Source organism: Lampetra fluviatilis, chromosome 1 (genome assembly GCF_964198595.1).
Source record: "Lampetra fluviatilis chromosome 1, kcLamFluv1.1, whole genome shotgun sequence".
Taxonomy (NCBI): domain Eukaryota; kingdom Metazoa; phylum Chordata; class Hyperoartia; order Petromyzontiformes; family Petromyzontidae; genus Lampetra; species Lampetra fluviatilis.
Window position 1 is genome coordinate 1370419 of NC_136275.1, and position 10786 is coordinate 1381204.

The following is a 10786-nucleotide window of genomic DNA, read 5'->3' on the forward strand; positions in this document are numbered from 1 at the left end:
ACACAGACACCGGTTGGAGGTGACGACCAAGAAGCCAGACACAGCTCCTGGAGGGGGCTCACAACTCTCGTGACCCCTTAAGAGGCCAGACGCGACCCTGGAGGCAGCGGAGCGCTTATAGCGCAACATGAACACCGAGATACAATAAAGTGCAGCAAACGCCTCGAGTAGAAAAACATCATTCAGTATTCGCTGTATCGCCCTTCAAAATTGTATGAAAATGCGACGTTAAAAGACGTCAGATATTTGTTGTTACCATAATTGTAAAGCCTCGCCCTGTCCAAAGTCGAGAGTGGATGAGTTTGTGTCGTGGTGCAAATTGTTCTAGGACGTGTTTCGAGCAAGGGTCGTCATCCTGCGGCTCTTCGAGGGCTGGCTTCGTGCCGCTACCGAGGAAGGACCCACCGTCTCGTAGCCACCACGACGTGCGTTGCGGGTCTTTTATTTGTATATATACTACGAATTTAGACCGAATTTGAACGACAACTTTCTCCTCTTGTCATGCCGCTTGCCGACCCTTGGTTTAGAGAGATCGGCGTAAAGAAAAAAAACGGCGGCGCTTCCCCACTGAGGGACACGCTGCTTGCTGCGTAAGTGGCGCGTGTGGGGGACGTTACTGTGCCGGGACTTTGCCACCCTGCACCCCTCCCGTGACACACCACGGGCTCAGCTGGCCGAGTCGAGTGGCCGAGAGCGCAGCAGCAGCAGCAGCATCAGCAGCAGCATCAGCAGCATCAGCAGCAGCAACAGTAGTAGCAGCAACATCATCATCAGCAGCATTATCATCAGCAGCAGTAGCAGCAGCAGCAACATCATCAGCAGCATCATCAGCATCAGCAGCAGCAGCATCAGCAGCATCATCAGCAGCAGCAACATCAGCATCATCATCATCAGCAGCAGCAGCAACACGCACCTGCTGTTGACGCCGCTGCCTGCGGTGGTGCTTCTCCGCGTCGTCCTGCCAAGGGGCAACGGGGGTCAGTGTCGTCAGCACAAGGAGGGCACGGCAAGGATGTTGCACGCTTCGTGACAACGAAAGCAGAGATTTGTTTGTTTTAGTGTTTGTTTGTCGCTGCTGCTCCCGAAGCAAAGCTCTGTCTGCGGCGATAAGGAGGCCAAGCGCCGCGTGTGCACGTGAACTCTCCACCCCGCACGCAACACCCCCCCCCCCCATCCATGCGACAAGCGGCAAAGCCGTCGGCGTCTTGCCGAATCCAACGCCGCTCTCTCTGAGCAGCTCCAGCGCCAGCCCGCGTCTGTCGGGGGGGGGGGGACACGCGAGGTCGTAGCCGAAGCTCGCGGCTGCATCAGCCTCCGGGTGGAGTGGTGCAGGGAGGAGAGGTTGCATGGAGTCGGGGCGTGGGACGATCGAATAGATCCGTACATTTACCGGGGGTACGCAAATTTACGTGTCACGGACACAGCAGAGACGACCGCGGTCCACGTTTCCGTTGCTGCCGAACCTCCGATATGAACATCAGCGTATTTTGCAAAATGTATGCACAGCTCAAAGCTAAATAAAGAATCTTTATGCGCCCACATTGAATGGAAACTGACTCCTGCGACGTAGAAAGCAACCGCGTGCTTTGTAACTCTCGTCAAATAGCTTTTGTTGAATTTCATAAGGGCATAGCGGCGAATTCGATTCAATATTTCAATGGGGAAAAAAGTTGCAGACTGTGCGTGTCGTGTTTTGCACTGCGTCGGCTCACAGATGCCTCGCCCTGCAATGTTTTATCAATGCCCTGCTCTTCTCATACATGTAGCAGCAGCAGCAGGAGCAGCCTGTGTTAGCGTTTCAATAGCTGTGAGAGCCCCCGCGTGTGGCTAACGCTGGGCATTGACGGCCACTTCAGTCATCGAAAGCACGCCGCCCCAACGAAGCAGCGTGGTGACTTGGTACCATCACCTCCCCCCCCTCCATACCAGCCTCTAGCGCAGGGCCGCCGAAAACCAACCCCCGGGTTTTGTGAACGATTGTGGCTCGTGGGCAGGGCCACCTCCTCCCGAATCGCGAGATGAAAACTTAAAGCCACCAAATCGTCGTGGCCAAAGTGGAGAGACGCCCTACGAGCCGCCGCTGATATTCGGAGCGCCTTTGGAGACCACAGCGTTCGCTCTGCGGCACGGGTTCACACCACCGCCGTTGCTGCAGTGACCCTTACGCGAGGGCGTTCAGCCAACAGCAAAAGCCCTCTCTCGGTGTCAGACCTGGGGGGGGCAATTACAAGCGTAACTGTGCCAACCGCAAATGTAAATATGGCAGCAGAGGCGGCTGTCAGACTTTGCGCATACCGTGCGGATGGACAACATCAAGGGAGAGCGCACGGGGATGGAGCGCGCACGCCACGGCAGAGGCGGTACGGGCTCTGGCCAGCGAGAGGCGGGATGGGAAGTTGGCACATGGTTTGGGGTGCTTCGCCAAGGCATTAAGTGAATTCATATAAATCCCACAGGGCTGCAGGGACAATGTCATTGTGATTGGCCCCAAGGTCTGCTCGGCGTGCAGCAGCAGCAGCAGCAGCAGCGGTGCCGTCTCGTACCACCCAGCGGTTGACGTCTCCCGACTTGGACTCCCACTCCCTACGATACTGAGCAAGAAACGAGACATTCTTAGTTGCCAAAATTAACAGTTTTTAAAAAAATAAAAAATTCCCCCGATAATTTTCAAGTTGATTTTGTGCACCCAGGTGAGAAATCAAGAGCCCGAGTGAGTCTCTTTTTTGCCAGAGTGACGTGGGCCACGCAAGTGACAACATCAATCACGTAAAATAAAGAACAGCGCTAAAGTAAAAATAAATGAGAACATCCTGGCACCGCGCCATCACGCTCATCCTGGAAGCACCGCTTTGAGTTCACTGCGTGGTGGAATGGTTGATGCCGAGTTCCCTGGTCATGCCGTCCATCAGACTTAACACGGGGACTGAAATAAGCAGCGTCACCACAACGCTCTCTCCAAGACTATCGTCTCATTGTCATCATCACCACCACCACTATCACCACACTCTCTCCAAGACTCTTAACTCATCATCATCACTACCAACACCACCATCACCACACTCTCTCCAAGACTCTTAACTCATCATCATCACTACCACCACCATCACCACACTCTCTCCAAGACTCTTAACTCATTATAATCACCATCACCACCATCACCACCACACTTTCCAAGGCTCTCAACTCATTCTTATCACCACACTCTCTCCAAGCCCCTCAATGAATGAAAACAGTGGCAGGCAATTGTCCAGGAAGGCCGTGAGAAAGAGATGCGATGTAATGCTCAATGCGCCGGGTCAAGGTGAGATGTGCAGGCGGTTGTAATAAAGCCGACGATGATGATGATCATGATTATTTAGCGAATGCTTTTACACGTGACTGTCACACAGTTAGAGCACCAGATAACGCAAGGAAAATAAATGCATAAATAAAGACATCTAATTGTCAATGCGAGTGGACGTCAGCCCACGTAACCACAGATGATGATGACGATGATGATGTAACGCTGAGATCGAATGCTCGAGCCACGCCCGGGCGCAGCAGCGGACGAGTTTGTTGGCGTAACCGAGGTGTGACGCGCAGCACCTCTCTCCTCTTCTGACGCTCCAGCTCCCTCAGACGGATCTCCCGGGCCTCGGCGCGAGCCGCCCTCTTGGTCGCGAGTCTCGCCTCTGCCTGCAGACGTCGACACGAAGGGAGGAGACGCGGCACGGCAGCCGGTGAAGTCAACAGCCGCACACGCGGGGCCGGCAACCGAGAGGCAGCGGGGCCGTCTGCAGCACCTGGTGCATTATCATTCAACTTGGGGTGAAGGTTTAGGGTTGAAGCCCTGCGATTGTGAGCTCGTGACACTGCTGACAGATGGGCATCCACGAGAGAGAGAGGGAAGTTTGGAAAGCCCATATATATTCTTGTTTTTTTTGTAAAGTCACGTAGAAGGGAAATAATAAAATAATAAATAATACAAATAAAATAATAAAATTCTTGCTGTGGTTTTCATACCTGATGATGATTGCTTGTGTTGCAATCGAAACGTCGTGAGAATGTTATTGTTTTATTATTTTATTATTTTCCTTCTACGTGACTTTACCGTAAGAACCAAGAATACAAAAATTAACACTTAAAAAAATAATAAAGACCGTTATTACAGACAAATGTGCACACATATAGAAGGGGAATTATGCGCATAAACTGAACTAAAGTATTTATATTGTTGATAACGGTTTTTTTACGTATATTTAACTGGACACAGTCTCTCAAATAATGCACGACTCGTGTTGTTCACGTCGGACTCGAGTTGTAAACCTCGCTGTGGGTTTACTCTCTTTACTCCCTTTACTCTCCAGCGTGCTGAACTCGTAACCCATCGCCACGCTTCGCTTACGTGACAACAACCCTCGCTGGAACACCATTGGAACCTCATTTGCCAGTAGCAAAATATGATAATTGGTTTTTTACCCTTTTATCTGGCAACAAAACTGACACCTTTTTTACGAGGAGTCATGTTTGCATTGACCACAATACCTGCGGTCGTAATGCAAACAAAAAACATAACTCTGATAATGTATGCACTGTCCTGCATACATTATCAGAGTTAAGTTTTTGTTTGTATTCCGTAATGCAAAAAAACACAACTCTGATAATGTATGCACTGTCCTGCATACATTATCAGAGTTATGTTTTTGTTTGTATTCCGACTGCAGGTATTGTGGTCAATGCAAACATGACTCCTTGTAAAAAAAAGGTGTCAGTTTTGTTGCCAGATAAAAGGGTAAAAAAACAATTAATTTAACCCTCACTGGATTTACCGTGGCCGGGTGCTGGCGGGTTTCACGATCTCACCCAAGCGACCTTTTCGTACGAATTTTACAATTGGCGGTCTGAATCCGAGCAAGACAGGGGGGGGGCGTGAGAGGAAAGGGGGCACTAGGGGTGCTGGTGTGTTTGGGGGGGGGGCTACCCGGCCCACCGAGGGGAGGTCCTGTCCCCGTGGACAGCTGCGCGAAGTCTGTCCCTGACGGCCGCCCGCTCCCTCACCCGCCCGCGCCCTCACCCACCCACCCGCATGCCGCCTGCGCCGATTATAGCGACGCCGCTCTAAGAATAAACGCGGCCGCTTCGCTCGAGGCAGGCACGGGGCGGGGACACGCGCGGACTTTGTCCCGTGGCACTCGGCGGCGCAGAGCGTCGCGCAGCTCCGTGTGGCAGCGTGTGTCAGTGTGTGTGGCTGTGTGTGTCTGTGTGTGGCATTGTGTGTCAGTGTGTGGCAGTGTGTGTCAGTGTGTGGCAGTGTGTGTGGCTGTGTGTGTCTGTGTGTGTCTGTGTATGTCAGTGTGTGGCTGTGTGTGTCAGTGTGTGGCAGTGTGTGTGGCTGTGTGTGGCTGTGTGTGTCAGTGTGTGTCTGTGTGTGTCAGTGTGTGGCTGTGTGTGTCAGTGTGTGGGAGTGTGTGGCTGTGTGTGTCAGTGTGTGGCTGTGTGTGGCTGTGTGTGTCAGCGTGTGGCAGCGTGTGTCAGTGTGTGGCAGCGTGTGTCAGTGTGTGTCAGTGTGTGTCAGTGTGTGGCTGTGTGTGTCAGTGTGTGTCAGCGTGTGGCAGCGTGTGTCAGTGTGTGTCAGTGTGTGGCAGCGTGTGGCTGTGTGTGTCAGTGTGTGTCAGTGTGTGTCAGTGTGTGGCATCGTGTGGCTGTGTGTGTCAGTGTGTGTCTGTGTGTGGCTGTGTGTGTCAGTGTGTGTCAGTGTGTGTCAGCGTGTGGCAGCGTGTGTCAGTGTGTGTCAGTGTGTGGCTGTGTGTGTCAGTGTGTGTCAGTGTGTGGCTGTGTGTGTCAGTGTGTGGCAGCGTGTGTCAGTGTGTGTCAGTGTGTGTCAGTGTGTGTCAGTGTGTGGCTGTGTGTGTCAGTGTGTGTCAGTGTGTGGCTGTGTGTGTCAGTGTGTGGCTGTGTGTGTCAGTGTGTGGCTGTGTGTGACTGTGTGTGTCAGTGTGTGGCTGTGTGTGGCTGTGTGTGTCAGTGTGTGGCTGTGTGTGTCAGTGTGTGGGAGTGTGTGGCTGTGTGTGTCAGTGTGTGGCTGTGTGTGGCTGTGTGTGTCAGCGTGTGACAGCGTGTGGCAGTGTGTGGCTGTGTGTGGCTGTGTGTGTCAGTTTGTGTCGGTGTGTGGCTGTGTGGCTGTGTGTGTCAGTGTGTGGCTGTGTGTGTCAGTGTGTGGCTGTGTGTGTCAGTGTGTGGCAGTGTGTGGCTGTGTGTGGCTGTGTGTCAGTGTGTGGCAGCGTGTGGCTGTGTGTGTCAGTGTGTGGCTGTGTGTGGCTGTGTTTGTCAGTGTGTGTCAGTGTGTGGCTGTGTGTGTCAGTGTGTGGCTGTGTGTGTCAGTGTGTGGCTGTGTGTGGCAGTGTGTGGCTGTGTGTGTCAGTGTGTGGCTGTGTGTGTCAGTGTGAAGCAGTGTGTGTCAGTGTGTGGCTGTGTGTGGCTGTGTGTGTCAGTGTGTGGCTGTGTGTGGCTGTGTGTGTCAGTGTGTGGCTGTGTGTGGCTGTGTGTGGCTGTGTGTGTCAGTGTGTGGCTGTGTGTGGCTGTGTGTGGCAGTGTGTGGCTGTGTGTGGCTGTGTGTGGCTGTGTGTGGGAGTGTGTGGCTGTGTGTGGCTGTGTGTGGCTGTGTGTGTCAGTGTGTGGCTGTGTGTGGCTGTGTGTGGCAGTGTGTGGCTGTGTGTGGCTGTGTGTGGCAGTGTGTGGCTGTGTGTGGCAGTGTGTGGCTGTGTGTGGCAGTGTGTGGCTGTGTGTGGCAGTGTGTGGCTGTGTGTGGCTGTGTGTGGCAGTGTGTGGCTGTGTGTGGCTGTGTGTGGCTGTGTGTGGCAGTGTGTGTCAGTGTGTGGCAGTGTGTGGCTGTGTGTGGCAGTGTGTGGCTGTGTGTGTCAGTGTGTGGCAGCGTGTGGCTGTGTGTGTCAGTGTGTGGCTGTGTGTGGCTGTGTGTGTCAGTGTGTGTCAGTGTGTGGCTGTGTGTGGCAGTGTGTGGCTGTGTGTGTCAGTTTGTGTCAGTGTGTGGCTGTGTGTGGCAGTGTGTGGCTGTGTGTGTCAGTGTGTGTCAGTGTGTGGCTGTGTGTGTCAGTGTGTGGCTGTGTGTGGCAGTGTGTGGTTGTGTGTGTCAGTGTGTGGCTGTGTGTGTCAGTGTGAAGCAGTGTGTGTCAGTGTGTGGCTGTGTGTGGCTGTGTGTGTCAGTGTGTGGCTGTGTGTGGCTGTGTGTGTCAGTGTGTGGCTGTGTGTGGCTGTGTGTGTCAGTGTGTGGCTGTGTGTGGCTGTGTGTGTCAGTGTGTGGCTGTGTGTGGCTGTGTGTGGCTGTGTGTGTCAGTGTGTGGCTGTGTGTGGCTGTGTGTGGCTGTGTGTGGGAGTGTGTGGCTGTGTGTGGCTGTGTGTGGCTGTGTGTGTCAGTGTGTGGCTGTGTGTGGCTGTGTGTGGCAGTGTGTGGCTGTGTGTGGCTGTGTGTGTCAGTGTGTGGCTGTGTGTGGCTGTGTGTGGCTGTGTGTGTCAGTGTGTGGCTGTGTGTGGCTGTGTGTGGCTGTGTGTGGCTGTGTGTGGCTGTGTGTGTCAGTGTGTGGCTGTGTGTGGCTGTGTGTGGCTGTGTGTGTCAGTGTGTGGCTGTGTGTGGCTGTGTGTGGGAGTGTGTGGCTGTGTGTGGCTGTGTGTGGCTGTGTGTGTCAGTGTGTGACTGTGTGTGGCAGTGTGTGGCTGTGTGTGGCTGTGTGTGGCAGTGTGTGGCCGTGTGTGGCAGTGTGTGGCTGTGTGTGGCTGTGTGTGGTTGTGTGTGGCAGTGTGTGGCTGTGTGTGGCAGTGTGTGGCTGTGTGTGGTTGTGTGTGGCAGTGTGTGGCTGTGTGTGGCTGTGTGGGGCTGTGTGTGTCAGTGTGTGGCTGTGTGTGTGCAAACACGAGCGGCGGAACGCGCCACCACCGCCACCACCGCCACCACCCCCCCCCTCTTCTTCTCCCCGAGTAAAAGCTGCGTGTGTGGCAGAGGCACTTCGCAAGGCCAGCGATAATTCAGTTTCAGTTTCATTTATTCGGTATAGCCCTGTGAGCCATGAAGCTCTTGACTCGGATGCAACCGCAACAAACAAAAACATGAACAAGAAAGACATCTTAAAGTGACTACACGCAAACAGGAAAATCCAGGAAAAATCAGCAAAAGTTTTCCAGAAACAACACCGACCACCCTGCCCTGCCGTGCGCACACCCTGCCCTGCCGTGCGCACACCCTGCCCTGCCGTGCGCACACCCTGCCCTGCCGTGCGCACACCCTGCCCTGCCGTGCGCACGCCCTGCCGTGCGCACACCCTGCCCTCGACAGACTGTTGGAGCAAGTGCTGTGAGCGACGAGCACCCGTGAAGGCCGGCATGCCCACACGAGGGGGTGGTGGGGCTAGAACCACGCCCGGCCGCCTTTGTCTCCCTCGTGCTGATGTTTTACACCCCACAACTCGGTACCCATTTGAAGGCTGAGTCGACCTAGACGAGGCCCCAGACCGGTGCAGATATTTGTTATTGGTCATAAGCGCAGTGCGCTAAACACTACACCACAAACCGTGCATCACATACATACACCCTGTACGTATGTGAACTTCTTTCGCCCCGTACGTAGCCAACCGCGCTAATCGGAAGCACACACACCCTGCCCTGCACCCCACACACCCTGCCAACACTTGCACATAGCACAATATGTACAACCAGTTATTGGCCAAGCTTTACACGACACATGCGCTGCACGAGACACGGGAAACCCCACGTGGGACCTCACCTCACCCCGAGACCTCAGCTACTCGAGTCTGATGTGGTGACTGACGAAGGAGCTCACCTCCACGGAGATCTTGTGGAGGGCATCGTCCTCGGCCGAGAAGGTGTAGTCCTTGGCGGAGGCGCGCTTCCTCCCGGCGGCCCCCTGGGTGCCCATGACCTCCTACGGCGAACGCGCCTTCGATCCCGACGCGCTGCGGTGACTCTGACCCGGCCGGTGCAGAGATGGCTCAGTCGTAGGAGCGGCTCGCTCGCTTTTCGACCGATTCGAACGGAGTGGAGTCTACCACGGTCCGTTCTATGGTGCGTGAGTAGTGAGAAGCAAGATCGACCCTCACACTGCAGGGCTCTGGAATCCTCAACGGTGTCAGCGTCACAGCTTTTCAGGACTCTGCTTATGAATGTCACCCGATGCGGGGATGGGAGAGTAACGCTTCGCTCGTTTCGCGCCTCTCTCCTGATCTCTTCCCCGTGTGCCCGTGCCGGTTTCTGTCTCTCTCTCTGTTGTGCACGCGTCTCTCGTTCTCTCTCGCTCTCTCACTGTCACCGTCTCCCGCTGTCTCTGTCTGTCTCCGTGTCGCCGATTGTGTGTCCCTGGGCACACAGCCCGCTGCAGTGCCCTCTAGAGCCAACCATCTCCTCGTGCTCAATGAACACTCGGCTCCGAGATCGCGCATCCACAAACGATACCCAGCGGTTCATCAGAGACATGAACCAGCCTGGTCTCGCGTTTCGTGAACGTCACCGCGACCACCGTTCTACTCTCCTGCCAAACGTTACACACGACGAACAACAACAACAACACAGGCAGTCGGTGTGGTAATAAAGCAGCTTAGAAGACACTCGCCAATAATTCGTTACATTTAGGAGGTTGAAAGGTAGAGCGGTTAGCGCACTGCGCGATGACACCGACCACCTTAGTTGGATTCCCAGGCCACGGATAACACGAGTGACGCATGATATGTGAACCACACATCCCTTAACCCAGCCTGCGCTGGCTGGCCGGCGTGGTGAAGTACGGTCAAACACGGCATGGGTAAGTATTACTCAGCAGTGACCTGACAAAGGACTGTAGATGATGATGATGAGCATCATCACCATCAAGAGGGTCATATCACGGACTGCTGGAGAGGAGCCCGAGGACTCGGGGCGCGTGTCTGCACGCCCCACTGCGGTGCGTCAGGTCGCGTTCACTCATCATCCCCATTGGTCGCACACGTGATCTGGCGATGCTGCTGCTGCTGTTATGGCAGTGGTGCACAGGCACAACTAACAACACACCCTCAGCACATTTCTCAACAGCAGTGTGGCCTTGAAATAAAATATATAAAACAGGAGACGTTTCGGGCAATTGCCCCTTCTTCATAGCGCACCTCATTCGAGACCTAAACATCGCACCCGACTGGACACTTTGACATTTCTCAAAAGCGTTGGTGTAACCACCAAACCGCGTCAGAACATCAACAGGTCGAAGCGCGCATTCTCCTTCATCAAATGGACAATTAAAGAACACATTCCTGCTGCGGAGGGAGCTGGTAGGAACGTTGGGTTGCTCAGTCAATGGCCTGCAGGGTCAACGGCGGCGTGGTGTATTCCGCAAATATGGCCGACTGTGAGGGCGGGCACAAGCCGGCGTGAGTAGGTTAAATGTTGAGTTTTATAAGGGCACCACGGGGTGAACAGACCCTCCCCACCCAGCCCCACCCCTCCCACCCCCCACCCAGCCCCACCCTCCCCACCCAGCCCCACCCTCCCCACCCAGCCCCACCCTCCCCACCCAGCCCCTCCCCACCCTCCCCTCCCCACCCAGCCCCACCCTCCCCACCCAGCCCCTCCCCACCCTCCCCTCCCCTCCCCACCCAGCCACTCCCTCCCCACCCAGCTCCTCCCTGCACGACGGACACAATAATCCCCTGTGGGCTGGTGTAACCAGGAGGTTCCTACCAGTACAAGCCACAGTAGAGCGAGTGTGGCCACGCAACTCAAACCATGCACCGCACACGAAACCTGTTGTCGTGTG

At 54.8% G+C, this 10786-nt stretch overlaps 1 protein-coding gene across 1 annotated transcript in view; it reads right to left on the reverse strand.

Moving 5' to 3' along the window:
• Positions 1-8923, reverse strand: part of LOC144931542 (leucine-rich repeat flightless-interacting protein 2-like) — a 31807-nt gene extending 22884 nt beyond the window's left edge. Inside the window, exons 1-3 of the mRNA XM_078855541.1 lie at positions 8828-8923; positions 3586-3675; positions 914-958 (exon numbers count right to left, since the gene is read on the reverse strand). Of these exons, the coding sequence (XP_078711667.1) occupies positions 914-958; positions 3586-3675; positions 8828-8923 (231 nt within the window). The remainder of the gene's footprint in view (positions 1-913; positions 959-3585; positions 3676-8827) is intronic.
• Between the last annotated feature and the right edge of the window lie 1863 nt (positions 8924-10786).